We start from the raw sequence: 21847 nt of genomic DNA on the forward strand, positions 1-21847 counted from the left end.
TAATATGTGACGTTATCTATGAAAAAGGGACCTGACTGTCGATGGCGCTCACGCCATTATTAACGATGCTCCGATATAAATTCAATACCGCGCGACGTTGTGCGGCGTAAGCGCCATCGACAATAAGGTCCCTTTTCATAGATAATGCCCCATATATATTCAGGGTAGCATAGAGGTACAGGGGGGCTACCGCGAAAACCGAAATTCGCAAATTGCAGGGATATTTCTCTTTTACTCCAATGAAGGCGCAATTAGAGTGATACAGAAAGATGCCCGCAATGTGCGAACTTCAATTTTCGCCATTATAGCCCAGGGGGCCTAGCCGAGATGACGTAGTCGTTCGCAGAGAAATGAAACGAAACGCATCTGTCTCTATCGCACTAATATAGAAGAGTGATAGAGAACAATAGCGTTTCGTTTTATTTTCTGCAAATGTTTGTCATCTTCGGTAAAAACTTGGGCCTCCGCCAATTCTTGGGATTAGTTGCTAAGCGGACCCTAGGCTCTCATGAGCTCTGAGCTGTGGCAAAAAGCCGGGACAAGGCGAGGAGGGTGCTTACGTAGAACTCTGGAATTTAAAGTAGATATAGGTAGCAATTATTGACTCAATAAATTAGAGAAAAAAAAACAACGGGTTGCACTCCGGGAATGCCGGCAGAAGTGAAAACTCAATGACATTGTAACAGTTTTTTGATCAGGTCACGTGTCCGTCTTACGTCTTACGCTCTCGCGAGTTTAACATTTTTTCCCCATCACAAAAAGTGCACAGCGCCGCTAAAGAAGTTTTCACTTCAAAAATCAAAGAAAATCAAAGTGTTTTCGAGTGAGCAAAACTTTGCTCGTTGCATTGCAAAAATCGATTTTTCAACGAAAAGCAATTATAAACATTCAAAATAACTTAAAAACACAGTTTAGTGAGGCTACGAAAAATCCCGATCGGAAAAACCGTCGGAATATTTGAAATCGCTTAAAGCGTTTTACTTTTTTAAACACTATTTCGGAGAAATTCCAGTGTTTTTGGATGGCGAAGCATTTGGGGCAAAATGCGAACATCGCTCAATTTAATTAGTAGAGTAGGTACAGGTACAGTTAATTATAGAGCAAGTTAAAGAGCTTAAATTGAACTGTTTTTAGAAAATTACATAGGATCTTAACTATAGCCGGTCAAATAACTTTGGCAGTAGAAAAAGCCATGAAATTTTCTATGGGACTACCCGTTGCGCCTACATTTTTAAAATTTGCCGCTTTTTTCTACTGATGAAAATGGCTTGACTGAAAATATTAACTTACATTTATAGACAGGTCTATCGCGAAATTTTATTACCTTTAAGTATAATATGTGTAAATAGAGGGCAAGCGAGCGCGAGGAAAAGCACCCACGAGATGGTCTGATGTTGTGAAGAGGGTGGTTGACGGCAACATGCAGTGCGTGACCCATATGGCCTATGATCGCACACTGTGGAGACGTAGCATACGTGGTCGCGATCCTCAGCAATGAGGGACCGAGGAAGAGATAATATGTGTTCAAAACGCAAATTTTTAAATATTATATTGACAGAAAATATTTACTTACTTATTTTTGATTTTCGAATGTAGTAATAAAATGTCCAAAATTGTAGCCGTGCACTTTCCTCACTAATGGCCGTCGAGTCGAATTGCAGGTAAATTCCACTGTTTTGGACGTCAGAATATTCTGCAGAGAATGGGGAGCGCTTAATTTAATTAGTGTGCTATTCCTCCGGACGGTGACGGACGGCGCAACGGACGTCAGCAACAGTAGTGGAACATCAGATACTATTCATTAGGAGCCCGTGCATACTCTGGAGTTGGCTGGCCGCTGACCGCTTGACATACGAAAGCGTTCTAACGCACACGGACGCCGTTTAATTTTAAAAGAATGAATGAATGACATTTTATCAGCATTGTCGAATAGGGAATATTACGCGAACCTCTGCGTAGCGGGCGCTACTACCACAATCCATCACAATCTGGGTGTCTACCGCGAAACAAGAAAATCAAAATTTCGTTATCTAACCTCTCTATCACTCTTGCATATTCGAGCGATAAAGAAAAGAGGCAGATAACTAAATTTCGATTTTCGCGTTTCCCGGTAGGCCCTTGTTAGAGTCGGACCAAAAAAAGTCTGCAGCGGAGTTTATAGCCCACGCAGTGCAAGTGTCATTTATACGTCATAATTTCATAGAAGTTTGACGTTTAAAATAACACTTGCACTGCGTGGGCTATCAAATCCGCTGCAGACTATTCTTGGTCTGACTCTAACAATTGATGCATCAATGTCATATTTTATTCTCTGTGAAAATTTGTCAAAAAACAGTATGTATACATAAGTTAGTCTATGAATTTACTAGAGTCGGTAGTGCTGCACTCTGGCGGCAGAACATTGCAGTTATTATCCCCTATTGTCTTCCTTTGTGATTTCGATGTGCAAGACATTTTACGTTGTATTGCTGTTGTGAGTGACATGTGTTAAATAATGCAAACAGGAATATTTTTAGTATAGTTTGTGTTCTTGAACGTGCCACAATGTAGGTAACATTGCTTTTGTGGAGCCTAGAGGCTGCAACGCGAGAAGAATAAGGCTAAAGGATGACTCACGTTAGACCGGGCCGTGCCCGGGCCTGGGTTTCTGGAGCTACGTTTTCTGTTACCGATGAGCCGTCATAGAAAATTACATGTCGAACGCCTCGGCCCGGTCACGGCCCAGTCTAGGTGAATCATCCTTAATTCAGTAACATTTTTAACGAAATATGTATGTTAATTCTTGGAGATGAAACTGACTATATGAGAATCTCTTTTTTCAAGTCCATTAATAAACATCAAGCTATAATGTAATAGTTAAATCTCTCTGTTTTTCAGGCAAAGGAGCTAAAATTAATCTGGTAATTAAAAAATGCAGGGAGAAGACTAATAACACATTAGGTAGGACAGTGTCTAATCACTCTAAAAACATGTACCCTGTGCAAGTGTGCCCACGGACTGTCCATAAGGACATTGTCAGGATTTTTTTTTCCATTTTACCCACCGAAACCTTCAGTTTCTCTACTGCCTTTCTCTCTACTGCGATGCACTCCAAAAACGAGCGAAGGCACTAGCTGTTTAAATGCAATTAATTATGTATTTTATTAACTAGCCGCTGCATTCTGTGCCCGAACCGCTCAGTGGCACCACGATTAATGCGATTGTTAGTACCCACACTAGCGTCTTCCGAACGTCGTCTAGTCAACTCAACGGCTGCTGCCATTCTCCATAGCGTTGACTAGACGCCGACGCTCAAAAGACGCTAATGTGGGGTCTCTCAAGGTGCCATTCGAATGGCAACTGCAGCGATTACTTTGGCGGCATTACTGCAACGGCGTTAGAGCGGCCGCTGTATCTGTGAATTCCCTTGATAAAATGAGAGGCGTTCGCCGCCGCATTACGGCTTGGCCACGACATCGAGCGACTTGCGACGGCGGCAGCGATAACCATAGGTTGGAGCGTGACACAGCGATCGGACCTTTCGCTCCAACCTATGGTTATCGCTGCCGCTGTCGCAAATCGCTCGATGTAATGGCCGAGCCGCTATACTGCCGCGATTTTTACGTTCAATTCAATCCATTACCTTTTTATGCTCGCCATAATGTGCGGTTTTTAAATGATCATCATCATCATTTATTTATTTTCAGGCAACTAAGGCCCATAGATACATACCTTACAAACTAACACCATAGAGCACCATAAATGCACTATAGAGGTGATAGTTGGTTTATTGTATAGGATAGGATAATCTAACTAAATAAATGAAATTCATCGAAGCGCAATCGTGGTGGTCTCTGCATCAGTTACCGGCCATTTCCGGTATAAACCGGTTTATATCCGGTTATTATCGAAATATTGTTCTAAGCCCCCGAACGTATCCGGGTGCGTAATTAAATTCATACACAAGCTTGCATTAAAATTAACAACTTTCGATGCAATATATTGTTTTAGATGTGTCGCTTAAATCTTTTTTTTTTTTCATATTTCGTAGTATTTTGTATTTTTTATTTTTGTTTCGTATTTTTGACAGCACAGACTGCAAGTGTTATTTTAAACATCAAGCTTCTATGAAATTTAAAATAACACCTGCATTGTCTGTGCTGTCAAAATCGCTGTCGAGTTAGCTTGGTCTGTAGTGGCAGCGGATTATTATAGTGTTATAAAAGGAAATAATTTACGCAATCACATGTTATTTTTGAATTCAATACCTACTTACAACGCAATGATTACAATGACACTTTGACATCATACCAATTTTGGATTCCAAAATCGTCATCATTTTTGAAATTCTCACTTCCTAAAACCCAATATTTATATTTTATTTATATTTATCGTAACATGGCCTTACAGTTGCTGGATTTAAATAAAATAAAATATTAATTAACGATTAAATTAATCTAGAGATTGAGGTTTGCACTTTTCAGTCAGATGCTCGATGGCCCTTTCACTGTGCTTCCCCCACAGACAAGACATCCTCCAGACTGAGCATAGTAGCTCTACCCCGTCCGCCACAAATACGGTAGTTTTACTCCATTTTCGAATCAAAAGTGTCTTTATGTGACGTCCGTGTCTTTGAACGGACCAATCACGGCACGGGACCTCGCTCACCTTGTCTCCCACACCCCCGTAGTTTTGGCAGAATCGGTTTCAGGAAATAATTGCTCAAAACTCCGTCTAGAGGATTCCTAGTCTATGGCTTCCCCATAGGAGGCTAAAACCCATAAAACGGCATTCTATAAAACGCATCTACACCGTACATCCATCAGATCAAACACACCAACATGCTATCGGTTTATCCGGACCTATTTAGAATTATCGCCTGTAATCAGATACTGTGTATTTTAGGAGTTTGCGCTCCAATCAAACACCGGAACGTTTAACGTACAAAGTTAATTAGACCAGAAAGAAGTTAATTAATATGTAATAGTACGTAAGTAGGTACACATCATATGACCTAAAGGACCTAAACTATAGTAATTGAATTATTATTACTACAACCCGACATCAAACTATGGAAGCGGAACGTGAATCTCACGACCTAAACGCGTAAACGCCATGACTTTCACGGCGCTTACGACGTTTTTGGTCGCGTGGTTCACGTTGCGATTGCGACAAGTTCATTGTTTGGTATGGCTTCTCTATATGAAATAATAATGAACTCATTGAATATCTATTTATCTATATATCGATTTTTATTCACACTAACGGCGCGATTCGGGAAATGAATTAGAGATTCACTAGATATGAAATAGTAAAGATATGTGATGTTCCACGGCAAAAGGTACCTTATGGCGGCTGGCGCTTACGCTTTTATTAACACCGCTCCAATATTCAGCCGGGGCAATGGTACCTTTTTTCGTGGAGAGTCACATATCTTTACTATTTCATATCTAGCGAATTTCTAATTAATTTCCCGAATCGCGCCGTAAGACTTTTTGGGACATGATAGTGCTCTTAGACAAAGGGAAGCTATTCTGTACACGTGCAAGCACGGAATGCTGCCCCGGCCTTTATCACATAATCTGGAGATTATTAGCGACCCTAATATTCTGCAAAACTTTTTATTAAACGCGCTCGGGACAATACGCACGGGTGTTCGTTAGGGCTGTCGCGTCGAGAAAGTTTGGACATTTTGAGTTGTTACTACATACCTAATTTTTAGGGTTCCGTACCCAAAGGGTAAAACGGGACCCTATTACTAAGACTCCGCTGTCCGTCCGTCTGTCACCAGGCTGTATCTCACGAACCGTGATAGCTAGACAGTTGAAATTTTCACAGTTGATGTATTTCTGTTGCCGCTATAACAACAAATACTAAAAACAGAATAAAATAAAGATTTAAGTGCGGCTCCCATACAACAAACGTGATTTTTGACCGAAGTTAAGCAACGTCGGGCGGGGTCAGTACTTGGATGGGTGACCGTTTTTTTTGCCGTTTTTTGCATTATGGTACGGAACCCTTCGTGCGTGAGTCCGACTCGCACTTGCCCGGTTTTTAATGTATGGGGAAAATAATGCTCGTTTATCCAAAAAGTTGTAAGTACATATCTAAATACATGTATATTCGTGATACAGTATAACGAACGAATACTCTAACTAATTAGAGTATTCGTTCGTTATACTTTATCACATAAATTAAAGACGACGTAAATTATGTACCTAGTCAAGTATTTATATCCCAGTTAAATACTAAATTTGGCAAATTCAGAACCTATAGGTATCTGCCCGATTTAACAGTAAGTTTTGTTGAAAACCAGATATATATTGGTACCTTGTAGATTTTTGGATAATAATATGGGTTTCTATTGTTTTCCAAATAGTTTTAAGTCATAATGTGTTGTTTGTCCGAATTTTCGTTAGTCATAATTGGTTTTACTCAGAAATGCGTAACTTTTCAGGATGGCCATAAAACAAACCTAACCTAACCTATATATATATAGAATAACCTTACGAAAATCCTGAAAAGTTAACGGTTTCAGTTTTATGACTAACAAACAATAAACAATACATTATGACTCAAAACTTTATGGGAAACAAAGGGACCCCTAATAATATACATATGTAGAGACGACGTAACGTCGCCTTTATCAACTAAATAGGCAGTTTGCTCTTTCTACCTACCTAACATGCCAAATTTAAACCTAAAAGCTTCGAGCAACACCAGCTTCCGACACATCGGAAGGGAGGGGCCTAAGCGATATCTCACCGTACAAATCTTTCTCCCATTTTTCGCGGGGGGAAAGGTGCACACAGTCGCACTTCTCACACACTTACATACAAAATCCAATCTGTAATGACGACACAAATACATAGAAAATGACACACGTCACAAGACAAAATCTTGCAAACCTCGATCTCTTTTTGTGTACGGACGAGTGACAAGTGTCACAACACGCACACTAACACATTTTCGTTGAAGTATGTTATTGTATTCTGAGAGATGAGAAGTCGGATTTGTCGCTCGACCGATCCGCAATTTGTACTGAGCGAGCAAAATCGATAAATCCAACAATTACATGAGACTAAAATATAATAATTGTGTTTGAATGTAATTAAACGTATGATTATGTAAAAAAAAAATTACTTGTGAAATGTAACACTTTCTTTTTGTAAATTTGATGTCCCCGACCTCTTTTTATAACAAAAAAACGAGCAAACAGGCATTTTTGTGCAGCAGTGTTCACGCGCGCGTCTGGACTCGGTCTAGTGAAAAATCCAAGTGCAACTAGTTTTATTACCCGCGCTAGATTAGATTGACGCGCTAATCTTGTACCTCGGCAGAGGGGAAATAGTGCGAATGCCGCCTCCCTTCCGTGTTGCTCGAAGCCTAGAAGGTAACTTTCAGATAGGTGAATACTTGAACAGGCGGAAATTTAACTCCACTGTTTCATGTGAGTTGCGATGTGATAGGTACGCTGAATATAGGTACTGTTCGCATTTAGACTTCGCCAGGATTACTGCTGCATTATTGGAGCGTGCGAGTGAGCTGCATTGCTGCCGCAAATGCCATGATGCTGCTCGGATTTTTGACATTTGAGACAGTAATGTCCCGTTACAAGACTGCAGCAGTAGGTAATACTAGTAGGTATATGTAGTCTGAATTCGTTCGGTTCCTTTAAATTTAAATATCTTCGAGGGAAGAGTTGACTTAGGTGTGGCCAGCCAGACTGTTATCTGCTATTTTACGACGTCTCAAATGTCCCAATAATTTTTCGATAAGTTGCCAACCCTAGCGAGCGGCCATTCCGCCAAAACACCCGTGACAATATTAGGGTCCTCGCGACGTGACCGCCGCACTCGTGTCGTGTTATTAAAAAAAAACTAATATTCAGACGTATTTGCATTTTATTTAAATAAAAAACGTGGAAAAAGTAGAGCCCTGGCAACACTTAAGTGTAGTCTTTATTTTTAAAATGGACTATTTTATACAGAATCTTCGAGTGGTGCAACGTGGCATGAGGTTTTCATTCTGATTTTATTCTTTAATTATTTTTTTTATAGTAAAATATATTTCTTTCTGTTATGAATGCTCTTTGGACTTACGGCACCTTAAGTTTTACTTGTCCTCGTACTTTTTAAACGTCAAACCTAATTGAATGTTAATAACGCCATACATATCTACAGATATTAGTCTATCTATAGTGCGTTATTAGATCTTATTAAACAATTTCAGCATGTTTCTAGAGTTTCCCATCAAGCAATAAAACTCACATTTTCTTACATTGTACGTACGTGCCATATTACGTCAATGTTTACTGACAATATTTATTGACGACTCGCGTCGATATTGCCACTTTAGACACGTCCGATGCGCGATAAAGTAAACGATGTTTCTATAAAATGTTCAATTTAGATGTACAATTGTACGACTGCAAGGACGCCAATTCTGTTTTATGAAATTGATAAGGTTTTTTTTTATTCGATCTTGAGTTATGTAATAAGGCATTTAGGGCAATAATAAATGTCGAACCCTCCGCCAAAAACCCGCTCCCATACAATGGAAGTTACGATCTCGTTTTAAATATAAGGTCACTGTGGCGAAGTCCGGCATACTTTATTTTTTTTTGATTTTGGAGTGATCTAGTTCCGTTAAATATTCACCTATGTTACTGCTTGTAATCGCATACGATGAAGAATTTAATAATTAATAGTTTAGCCTTAGTGACAGATCATTTCAAGCACAAATTAAGCAAGAACACTGGCATTTTTTAAAATGCGGCGAGTAGACGGACTTCCCGTGCAGTTTAAGGGAAGTCCGTCTAGTTATGATATCAGCCAATCTATGGGTGCGTATATGTTCGTAGTCAAATTCCTAAAAAGAACGGATCAAGACAATGAAAAGTGTATTTTAAACTTGTTAATATACGGTTCAGATTCGAAATAAACACCATTTTTCTAAAACAAAGGCAAGTCCGGCATATACTACCAAAATGGGGTGGTAAACATTTTTTGGCAAATAATTAAACATAATAATTTTTTTGATTTCCGAAATAAAAGATCAATAGTAATTTTAAAATGAATTTTAATCGTTTCTTTTAATTTACTGAGATCAAAATTTAATAAAGTAACGTCATGCGTAAAGTCAGGAGGATTTTTTGATACCTTATCAAATCGTTATAATATTAAAGTCGCAAAAACAGTTGGTAATCTCTGATTTAACGAAAGTCCGGATATGACGGACTTGCCTTGAACATAATAGACGGACTTCCCAACTTAGTCAAATTTTAATATGATAAATTGTAGAACGTATAATTACAAAACTAAGCTAATTTCTGATATTTTAAAAATAGAATAAAGACAACTGGTTCTTATGCTACCTACGTAGTTACTTTCTGATGCACAATCTTTTCAAAAACTATTTTTAACAATTTTTTTTCGAACGGCTGTCGCACTATGACTTCGAGTTCAAAACACGAAATGACTTGTTGAGGCGGATTGCTCTGAAGTTGGTTGGCACAGCGCCATCTGTTTTACAGTGACGGAACTAGCGCGAAAAACTGGTTAATCGACTGGAGTCCAAAGTCGCATACGCCTTCAAATTCAAAAGTTATAACGTGTTGACGGACTTGCCTTGTAGACGGACTTGCCCACAGTGACCTTATTCAGTTTCAACGTATTCGTAGCGCTACGCTCGTAGGCGACAGCTTTTTCCCGTTTTGTAGAGGAAAGCGACGAAAACCGTCACTCAATGTGCTAAAACGACAACCGAAACTAAACATAAATGTATTGTATTACTAATTAGTTTCCTGTGTGCCAACATAGTTTCTTAAGTATTACCTATTGTTACTAAACATATTTAATTATATTACTTTAGTTAATTTAAATTTAATGAAATAAAACTATTGAAACGGATTAGATATATCATGAGTAACTATTGCGGTAACCGAAGACAATATTAATTTTAATTTACTTTAGTTATTTTATTGCAAATGTAATTGTATAATGGAGTTTTTGTTCTAAATTAAATTAAAATAAATTATTTGAATTGAATTGAATAAACATTTAAGCATAAGGCATAAGGAATATAAGGGGACTCCCTCTGGTCGCATAACAACTTTTGTCATATTTTTAATTGTCATAACACTTTATGTATAAAATTGTAAGTCATAAAAATCTTTAGTCAGAATTATCCGGAGCATAACTGGGTTTTTGTCATAAATTAGTTATGTCATAATTTTTGTAGTCATTAATTTAATTCGCATAAAATTTTAAGTCATCTGCTTGATATCCATAATTGTTTTTCGTTCGAAGTATTGCAGTGCATAGTATTAATATAGTCATAAAAAATTAAGTCATATATTTAGTGGTCATAAAAGAAACTAATCATAATAGGTAGGTTAGGTTCGTTAGGTTACTTTAGATGCCCGAAGGGCAAACTACGCAGAAATAGGAGCCCCGCGCGAGCGGGGCTCCGTCGAATTAAGTGTTTGGACGGAGATTAGGGAAAAGGTTTTTTTCGAGGAGTTGTTGAAAGGCTAAAATTAGTTTCTTAAATTATTTATGTAAACCATTATGGTTGAAAATTATTATGCTACAAAACGTTATACGTAAAAACCTTATAAATATCGATAAATATGCTTTTAGCTGGTATGACATTTGATTCATTATAATCAAAACCTATATGCACAAAAAATGTATGACAACTGCTGAGTATGTCATCAAATATTATGGCTAAAAATGTATGACACAATATAATATGACTTTTCATTTGTATGCGCAATGATGATTATGACACAAGTTGTTATGCGCATCAAAGGTATGACCTAAACTTGTATGCAACCCAATATGGACCCGAATATAAGTAAGTATTGCTAAAATACCTAATAAAATAACTACTTAATTAACCTTATCTTTGGCTGTATGTTACCGAAGTAACTATTAGCTTTTTTATGTAATTACTTTTTTTTTAAACCGAATCTGATGGCTGCCACGTGACGCTAAAGATACAGAGTATAAGTATCTAAGAACGAGTATAGGTATCATAGTAAGTATTTTAGTTTATTTAAGTATATTTACCAACAATGTTTCTCATGAACCGTCAGCGGGAGTCACCAGGGCCCCGAGGGGCATCCAACTTGGAAAATAAATCACAACTTACACCGTCTCTCGAGTTACATTGTTGTTTGGAAGTAACGCTTATCGTAATCGCACCGTTGAAATAAATGTCAGTGAATAAGACATTTTGTACAACAATACATATACTTAGGTATTTATTATTTATCTTATATCTATATATGTCTGTAGCCTTACCACGAGTTTGACACTGACATATTCGCTTGTGTTTGGGTTACTTTTCGTTCGTAGGTACTGGCATATTAGTGCTAAGTTAGTGCTAAGGCATTTCGATTATCCGCATTATCCGATCTGATATCGGACGCGACCACGAAGAAGCAAAAGTGCCTTTTTATATTTATTTAGTCATTCTATAAATGTTTATTGTTAAAACGAAAGCGATACTTTACAGCAGCTGTCTTTCTCCAAGGATCATGCAATATCAGGTATCAGATCGGTCGAAGTGAAAACTCTCTTACGTAATATTTATATCAGTCGAGGAGTCGCAGTTGCCTCGTGGAAGCACTTGCCCCAACATACCTCATGCATAATATGTATTATAAGGACGCTGTGTACCTTCGAGTAACACCAGGAAGGGAGTCGGCATTCGCACTAGGTTTTTCCCCTCTGCCGAAGCACATGCCCAACTGGGCATGCACACAACTCACGCGGTGCGTGTTGTGACTCATCCGTACAGAGTCCGTACACAATAAGTTTTTGGCAAAAATTACATTTTTGGTACAAGCTTTTATCGCTGACTGTACTTTTCTTACGACAGACAGCTAATACTCATCGAGACAATTCTAAAAACCCCTAACACAATTAGGTTGCGTTGTTTCATCACAGAGTTCCTATGGCCACCTCCTCTCTCCGTCATCAGATCAGTTCGACAGTACCATATTATTGTATTGTCATCAGAACTACATACAGCTGCCAATTTTCATGACGCTACGATCCTTGGAAGATGGTTAAATTAGTTACCTTAGATTCCATTACATGTTAGTTACATACAGGTCGACCTAATAAAAGCTTGTTAAAAAGAAATCGAGGTGTGAAGATTTGACGTGTGTCATTTTCTATGATGTATTTGTGTCGTCATTACCGTCATTAACAGATTGGATTTTGTATGTAGTGAGTGAGAAGTGCGATAGTGCGCACGCTCCCCCTGGAAAAAATGGCAGAACGATTTGTTCGGTGAGATATCGCTTGGGATCCTCCCTTCCGACGTGTCGGAAGCCGGTGTTCGAAGGTTTGTACAGATCTTGAATTTCCTTATTTTCCCGTCAGACGTTAATTTCAAAACTTGTTCATTCCAAGCCCGGAGCAATCAGCAGATTTATTTGACTTGTAGCTTTGTTGAAGTTATTGCGAATATATAAGAGGCTTAGTCGAGAAATGCAAATTTCTCGTGGAGCACGATTGGTTCAGGCGGAGTATGTCACTTTCTTAGGACGTCACATTCTGAGGACGTCAAATTCTGAGTTCGTCACTTTCTGAGTACGTCACTTTATGAGAACGCCACTTTCTGAGGACGTCACTTTCTGAGTTCGTCACTTTCTGAGTACGTCACTTTCTGAGTTCGTCACTTTCTGAGTACGTCACTTTCTGAGAACGCCACTTTCTGAGTACGTCACTTTCTGAGAACGCCACTTTCTGAGTACGTCACTTTCTGAGTACGTCACTTTCTGAGAACGCCACTTTCTGAGTACGTCACTTTCTGAGGACGTCACTTTCTGAGAGCGCCACTTTCTGAGGACGTCACTTTCTGAGTACGTCACGTTTTTTAGCATAGGTACGATATCATCATCATCATCATATTTCCAAGCAGATGAAGTCGCGGGTCGAACTTGCGCAACATATTATCTACAGTCCGTAGATATAAATCTCTCCATAACTCTCAGAATGACCTTCGGATTTTAGAAAGATACATCGGGTATCGGCGGTAGCACGCGAAGGTGATACTGTTGTTCTGCTTTCTTACTCACTCGCAAAAAGTTAGGGATACCCTATTGTCTCAATGTAAAACAAGCCCTAATTTAATGACGTTATGCTTAATATTTGGTTGATGACTATATTGCGATTTGACTTTTTGTCATAATCTAAATAAAATAGAATCAGAATTTGAAAGCAGAACGTCACACCGTCATTTACTACTTCTCGCTGAAATTATACAGAGTGGTAATAATAACAGGCATATTTTTTTGTAGGTAAGTATATTTTTTATAGTTTGTGTTTGTTTTTATTTAATCTCTAGTTTTAATTAAAATTTACTTTAACATAAAAAAGTAAATTAAAACAAAAATTTTAAATTTAATTTGTAAATAATTTTACAGTACTTAAAAGTCACATATTTTAATATGAATATAAATATTTACCTACTCTATACAGGTTGGTACAAACCTCGATGTCCAAAATTTTTAAGTGAAAACTTCTTTAGCGGTGCTGTGCACTTTTTGTGATGGGGAAAAAATGTTAAACTCGCGACAGGTCACGTGACCGTAAGATTCGTAAGACGTAAGACGGACACGTGACCTGATCGAAAAACTGTTACAATGTCATTGAGTTTTCACTTCTGCCGGCACTCCCGGAGTGCAACCCGTTGTTTTTTTTTTTAGATTCTTCACTACGTGTGCTATCAGATTACTAATTTGGGAACTTTCCACCTCGATTCCTTTGAGCGGTGACTCTGTCAAATTATGACTATTGTCACTTTTTTTTACCTTTAAAAAAAACTTAGGGACTAGCAGTTTCTAAAATAACCAAAAGTCGTTGAACTCGCATGTTTTTTTTAATTAGGTAAAATCTAAACTTGACCTGCTTGAACGTAAAACTTTGACTTTTGTCTTTTTTTTCAACTCGCAGCCAAGTGAGGATGCTGATTTTTTTAAGCAACTGCGTCGTTTGTAAAGGATTATGTTATAAAAAGAAACATTCAAAAAAGTTCAATAGTTTTTTTAAATAAATTAATTGGTTCGGCCCGGAATTTCTTAACAAAAGTTAAAAGTTCAAAAATTCATAACTCGAAAGCTACGAAAAACCGGCTAACATATTCTATAATTGAATTGAGGAATCTAAAAAAAATTTGGACGTCGTGGTATAGACCACCCTGTATAGTTTTGAGTGTTGGATTGCAAGTTGCAACTAAATCAGTACGACGCTGTCATTTTCTATTACGCGAATACGTCCGATTTTACCCGAAAAACGAAGTTCATTCTGAGAGTTAACGGACTGTAAGTGGTCAAACAAATTTGTCATTAAATAAGAACAATAAAAACTACACTCATCCTTTTCTTTTGGGTGCTAGTACTAGTGTAAGACAAAGATAGTATGTTTATCTCTGTCTATGTTTGAAATGAGACAGTCCTTTGACAAACTTTATAACCTTTTTGTAGTTTCGGATTTTAAATAGAAAAAAAATCAGCGATATCAAATCGGCGACATGATAGATTTTTATTGTCAGGCTAAAAGTACAATGTAATATTAATTTAAAAATTCATCGTGTAACCTATATAGGAAGAAAACAAACAAATAAATTACATTAAATATATGCAGAACATGAGAACTATGAGAGTATGGATCACTCCATACGCAGAAGTGATTGATGGCTGAACATATATTCTGAATATGCCGTTGCCGATATGAAGAAAAAATCCTTTGACGCCTATTCTCCACAGGTGACACGAGAAGAAATATTGTCTGAACCAAAACTGCAAGAGCTGATTTTTATACGCAGATATCCAAAATTTACACTATCATCAGAAAAAAAGACGTGAGTTTATGGAGACATGACAGAAGACGCGGTATGTTGAAGAATATGTTGTCACGAAAGGAGCGGCAGTTCGTTTAAATGGAAATATGTGGGAATGACCTTCTACTGGTGTCAGCGAGCTTGCCATGATACCTTCACCAGCTAATCACAGCGGCGAATGATAAAATCATGGTTCCTACTGTGCGAAACATTTATGTGTATTGAATCGAAGCTGTTGCCGGCCTAACTCCAATCTGTGGCTAAATGTTTTGGTGCTTGTAGTTTCTAAGTATTCTGAATTAAATAATGATTTAAACATAATTAGATTGTTTTTTTATTATTTATTTCTCTATTTTTCACTTTATTGCACGAAACATAGGACGTTTTGCCAAATGGAATTCTCTACCAGTCAGGCGTAAGGCAAACAGAGATTGGTATTGGTATGTAGGATATAAAAGCGACCGTATGTCGAACAGCTAATCTGGTTGCTGGCAGTATACATTTTTCGTGCAGGTATATTATACTGTTAAATCGTATCTATGCTAAAAAATGCGACGTACTCAGAAAGTGACGTCCTCAGAAAGTGGCGTTCTCAGAAAGTGACGTCCTCAGAAAGTGACGTACTCAGAAAGTGGCGTTCTCAGAAAGTGACGTACTCAGAAAGTGACGTACTCAGAAAGTGGCGTTCTCAGAAAGTGACGTACTCAGAAAGTGACGAACTCAGAAAGTGACGTCCTCAGAAAGTGGCGTTCTCAGAAAGTGACGTACTCAGAAAGTGACGAACTCAGAATGTGACGTCCTCAGAATGTGACGTCCTAAGAAAGTGACATACTCCGCCTGAACCGCACGATTGGTTACGGTTGCACAGACGGGTTAATATGAAGACTGTCAATCTGTATAGGAACTAAGTCATGCTGCAAATAAATAATAGTAAGTACTGTGGCATCTCCTCTAGCTGTCACTGTCGACGTCGTGCCACAAGATTCTAAAAGATGGCGTTAGGGAGCTAGCACGCAATTTGGTAGAAACCTACATCGCGCTTACGTAGTTTCAAATGTTACTTACTATAAATACTCCTGACTAACTCTCAGTGGACTTCGTTCCCCAGGCATAACATTAACACCCGTCTGGAGAGAGTACTCTCTATTGCCCTCTCTACCGTTCATACAGTACCGTTAAACCGCCCAAGTATAGGCAAAAGCTCCCAACTATGATCTAAAATTATCGGAGGAGGAGAGGTATCTTTGTTCTGCAGCTGATTGTACTCGCTTCTTGATGCAAGACACGTTCACTTGCCTCAAACCGCTGTTACAGTGTAATAAAGAGTACTAACGTACAGTATGGACACTCCCTGCCTCCCGTTGAAAGTGCCGCCCACCCGCTCTCGGTTACCTCACAGTTACCGGGTGGCAAGGACGCGACGACGCGGTGCGCAGAGCGGATGCCACGTAAAATATTCAAATATTTACAAAACCTATCAGATCACACTGAAAACAACACAATATATATCTATATGAAAAAAAAAATCATGTTTTCAATTTACGTAATATTTTTGTGGCCTGAATTTCCTTACAAAAATTTTGTTACTTCGTTTATACTGATTCAAAATAGGAAACTATTGTATAAGTCGAGCTTAGATACCCACCTTACAGCATAATAAGATTCTTATTTCTTCCTAATTCGCGCAATGAGTTTTGAGTCATTGAGGTCATCGAACTTGACAACAAAATAGCGGGAACCCTAGCACGTCTTATCTCACTCACACAAGCTGCACACTGTGTGCGTAGGAACGCGTTTGTTTCATACATTTGATCGCCAGTGTCCGAGGTGTGCCGCTGTATTCAGACCATAAATCTTTATTCATAACTTGTCTCTGGATTAAGCAAAATTGCTTATTAGGTACTCGAAGATTAGGAATGTCAATATTTGCAATAACTTCATAAAAAATCAATTAGGTTTCATTTTAATTTCATACTTACATTTATCCAATAAATAACTAATTGAATATAATAACGCTATAAAAACGTCAAAGTTAATTAAAATATATTTATTTCTACTATGTTAATATTGGTATGGAAATTAGATTTTATTAATTTTGAACTTTGATAGACTTACCATCGCTCACACTGTTAACTGTACATCGGTGGCCCAGAAGCCCCCTACAGACTATGCGCGTGAATCGCGGGCGAAGCCGCGAACGCGAGTGTGGAGTCGATTTTCGCAGACAGCGAAATCGACTCCACACTCGCGTTCGCGGCTTCGCCCGCGATTCACGCGGATAGTCTGGAGGGGGCTTTATGCCTTTTGTAAATTACATATCCTCTAGCTAGTGTCCATCCGAAGTTTCGGTTTCGGAAATGTCATATACTATAAGAAAACCGGGCAAGTGCGAGTCGGACTCGCGCACGAAGGGTTTCGTACCATATTGAAAAAAAAAACGGGAATAAAATGCAAAAAAAAAACGGTCACCCATCCAAGTACTGACCACGCCCGACGTTGCTTAACTTGGGTCAAAAATCACGTTTGTTGTATGGGAGCCCCATTTAAATCTTTATTTTATTCTGTTTTTAGTATTTCTTGTTATAGCGGCAACAGAAATACATCATCTGTGAAAATTTCAACTGTCTAGCTATCACGGTTCGTGAGATACAGCCTGGTGACAGACAGACAGACAGACGGACGGACAGACGGACGGACGGACAGCGAAGTCTTAGTAATAGGGTCCCGTTTTACCTTTTGGGTACGGAACCCTAAAAAAGTAACCATCAAGACCTCCAGTGCCCAAGGCTGGAATCGAATCAGCGTCCTCTGGTATCGCGGCAGGTGCCGGCCACCTGGGTCACGGCGGCATAGGTCAAATTTTTCCAAGGTAATGCATTTCTTACTGAAGGCTTATGGCGCCCCCTAAATAATCAGGTTTCGGCCGAAGCTTCGACTTCGGTCTCGGCAAAAATTCCGGTTTCGATCGTACAGTCAAGTGTAAAAATATGGGTGCATACAACTTACTCAAAAATATGTCCCATAATTCGCTGATATAAGAGCTATGGGACATTTTTTTGAGTATGATGAGTACCTATATTTTTAATCTTGATTGTACCTACACTAATATCCTCCTTGGCATTTGAATTAGGACTTTGTGGGTTTGTAAATAAAACACAAATTTCAAAAACACTGAACGCTATATTTGATAGTCTAGAGACAACATTCAAAGTAGCAGAGTTCCAACAACTGTTAAAATATAAAACGTGTGTACATTAAGAGACGCTTCGGTGTGTGAGCGAGACAGCGCTATGCAAGTGTATAGCGGTGTCCTGTTCGCACACATGAGCGGTGTGCATCCGCATCCAATATGACGCCATAGGTATATTACTAGGCGTACAGTCAGCCACATATTAGAGCTTTCATACTATTACAATACTGTTAAAAACACAGACGTTGAAGTTGTGGAAAGTTTAAAAAAAGTAGGAAATGTTTTCAGAAATTTTATAGGAAATTAAGGAAACTTTCAATTTAGAAACGGAAAATTTAATCCCCATACAAATATATGATATTTCCGAAATTTTTAATGTGGAAATTTTGCAATTTTAGGAAAGCTTTGCGACGGCACATCATTATTTCAAACTACGTTATTGTGACGTACCATTGAAAAAGGTACTTAAGGGTATAAGACCATACGGGTCTATGATAATTAATACAATCGCCCAAACGTTCCTTTTCCGCGACCCGACACAATTTGTATTGTACACTATGATCATCGCTCTAGTATATTAAACTGACTTTATATAAATATAGATATATTATAATAACTTATATTGAATTCTATCTAAAAATATAAGAATTTAAAGTACACGAAGATTGTTACCAAACAATTAGCAAGGCCTAAGGCATTTTTTTGAAATATAACTTTATTAAAATTGATGTTATATAATTTTAAAACACAACGGTTATCTAGCCTGACTAAAGTAACGCTATGTTTCTGAAATTTTAGTGAAGAGTTTAGTACAAGATTGCATTGAAATTTCAATCGTACAAGAAAAACAAAATGGTTTAAGCGACGTTATTTAATTATGCTATAAAATTGCGCTTAAAAGAAATGTTCATTTTAAATTGGACGAATATAAAGCCAATTTAAGTTATTTAATTACTCTTTTCTTGTAGAGCGTATTGGCGCCTAACTGTCATTAGACAGTTAAAATAAATAAATAAATTAGTATTCGAGGATAAACTATTGATATTATTTATCGCTTGTCAGTAACGGTAAAATGTCTTTTAAACCATTTTGTCATGTTGCGATTTGCGATGATAGGGACAAGAAATTTACAAACGATAAACTAAATAAGAATGTAGCTGTATTGTGATATGTAAATATTTTAACAATGAAAGAACCATCTAATGAAAACTATGTTTAAGTTAATAAAAGCAATATCCTCAATACAACTATATTTAAATAGGTATACATAACATTACCCAGTAATTAAAGCTAACATTGAATTTAAAGCTTGTTATCGACTAACTACATGAAAAATAATTCAAAACAAAAGTAATAACGATCAGGCTAAAGTTTACTTAAAATAAAATTATAATTATTGAAAATACTTTTTTCATTGTAGCTATGTCGATAGCTTGTCATTAGTTCTAAAAACAGGCATTTTCCACACTTATTTTGTTACTTTATAACAATTTTTTTTTTGTGAAAATTTTATTGTAGCATGCCTATTTTGCATGCATACGAGTAGGTAAGGTACATTCAATTATGAACGACTAACATATTAAAATAAAATAAAGTATATAAGTATTTGTTGAGGTTATGAATGAGGTTTATTTACACAAAATATTAACAAATAAAAAATCTGAAATGTACTGAGTCGCAAGCATCAAAGACTAAATTTAACATCGTTACGGTACAAAATCTAACGTAGCAAACATGGACGTGGTTACCTACACCTGGACCATTATTTAATTGTATTGTCCATCATTGTGCATCATAATTTTAATTATTTTACGTATGTATATCACAAACTATAAGAAAACGCTTCGCATCGACAAACAACCACATTTATTATTTCTACTGATTTATTATACAGCGCATAAAACGTTGGTCCTACTGAAAAAAATATAACTCGTAATTTTTATAGCTATACACCAATTTGAAAATGCTAGTATAATAGAAAAACACTAAGTATTTTATCTATATTTTATTGTATATGAAAACACTTATTTTCCGTTACATATTATCTTTTTACATTTTTCATTAGAATATTACGCTGTCGCTTTTCTTTGACATTTAAATAACATTTCAGTACCTTTTTGATTTAAACAAGTTTTACGAACTATTTTGCGTTCAACACTTTAACCGTTCGTATATTTACATATTACATAATTCATGTGACATTGCTAGGCAAGAGGTACTTTGCATTATTTTGACGCTTTAGTTTTTTTCTCCACTACAACAACGTTGAGGTAAACAAAACTTCTAAGCGACAAAACGAGTGTGTCTCATATCTAGCAAATCACTTTTTAGACAGGATACTAGTTAATATATCATATTAATTTCACTCACTAAGCGCCTATGTGCCTCAAACCATCGTATTAAAATTTCTCCGTCTCTTTTCGAGAAGAGAACAACTATCGTCGTCGCTTAAGCCTAACTTTAAGCACACTAAAATTAAGGTTTTAAGTGACCACGATATAATTGTTCTTCCTACCGGGCTAGCACGTGACTGGCGCGACAGTATCTCGCGTCGAGATAGACTACCCGTCCCTCTTTAATTAATACATTTAGAAAAATACGGGTAGTCTATCTCGCCGCGAGGTACTGTCGCGCCAATCATGTGCTAGGCCTAAAGAGTTTCGTTTACGAATTTCCTATTATAGATTATCACAGGCTCCTTTTACTCCCAAATAGCTTCTTAGATTGCACCTTCGTTTCACTGATATTTCTCAAGGAAGTCCATCCAATCGTCAAAACGGCATCCGCCAATACTTAACTAACTTTATACATTTAATTCTTAAATTACCTAATTAACATTCCAAACTTGAAATATCAAAGTAATACCTAATGTTTTCACACGTCAAAATTGAATTTGTTAGCCAACATTTCAAACAAAGATTTCGATAGCATCAGGAAAGGTTATTTACATCACTGATCAGACCAAGAATGACGGCGTCACCGCCAGCCACAAATGCTTAAAACCCAGGCTTTGGACAAAAGCAATTGCTTCGTTCTTCTAACATTTTACATATCAAGAAGTCATGGCCTCGTTTTTTTGTATATGACATTTTCCAGCTATTTAACGTTTGAATTCTTCGCATATGGCGCTTAGGCCTCTGTACGAATGCTCAAGACGCCTTGGGCAAAATTGGGCGTTTTTTTAAACATTTTGCAGCTCTTTATCGTCTGAATTCTTCCTAACGGCGGTTAGGCTTTATCTAGAAACGTTCGCGATGGCTTAGACGTCGTGCGGCCACCGCGAGGGGTGGCCGGCCCCGGATCACATGACGCAGCAGCTCTTGGCGCGCCCCTTCAGCTCTGCCTTCAGGTCGCGCTTGCTTTTGCTGCGGCCCACTTGCTGCTTCCCCTGGAAATAGAAAAAACGTTTTGGAATGTACAACTAAATGATAAGGGGTTGTGCACAAATCACGCGAGGTATTTTCGGCTACTTTTTGACCCCCGCTCCCCCTTGGTGATATTTGGTGAGGTTTTTGGCTATCCCCCCTCCCCTACACAACCTCACGTGTATTTTTTTGATTTTTTTTCATTCGACTTAATTTTAAGATAAATACATAGTAGGATTGTATATAGAAAAATCTTGTTTATTTTTCAATTTTCGTTAAATAGACTCGCTATTTCGAAGTGCAGAGTGAAGATTTATGTTTAACGAAGCCGAGAAAAAGTATCTACTCATGTGGTAGGCTTTTTTTTTCTTAGTTTCGTTCACTGTAGAAAAATACACGTGAGGTTTCCTTATACCCCCCTCCCCCAACGTGATCTATCGTGATTTTTTCGTGA

The 21847-nt window shown here is 37.7% G+C and overlaps 2 protein-coding genes across 3 annotated transcripts in view; one reads left to right on the forward strand and one right to left on the reverse strand.

Annotated features, from left to right (window-relative positions):
* The window catches only part of LOC134797432 (S-adenosylmethionine decarboxylase proenzyme), a 439106-nt gene that overhangs the window by 395922 nt on the left and 21337 nt on the right, over positions 1–21847 (forward strand). The window lies entirely within an intron of this gene.
* The window catches only part of LOC134797442 (uncharacterized), a 240657-nt gene continuing 238075 nt past the window's right edge, over positions 19266–21847 (reverse strand). Inside the window, exon 7 of one of the 2 annotated variants that reach the window (XM_063769683.1) lies at positions 19266–21410. In XM_063769683.1, the coding sequence (XP_063625753.1) occupies positions 21330–21410 (81 nt within the window). In that variant the 3' untranslated portion in view covers positions 19266–21329. The remainder of the gene's footprint in view (positions 21411–21847) is intronic. The other variant, XM_063769682.1, reaches the window with a different exon arrangement.

The sequence above is a fragment of the Cydia splendana genome, chromosome 15, assembly GCF_910591565.1.
Source record: "Cydia splendana chromosome 15, ilCydSple1.2, whole genome shotgun sequence".
In the NCBI taxonomy this organism is placed as follows: domain Eukaryota; kingdom Metazoa; phylum Arthropoda; class Insecta; order Lepidoptera; family Tortricidae; genus Cydia; species Cydia splendana.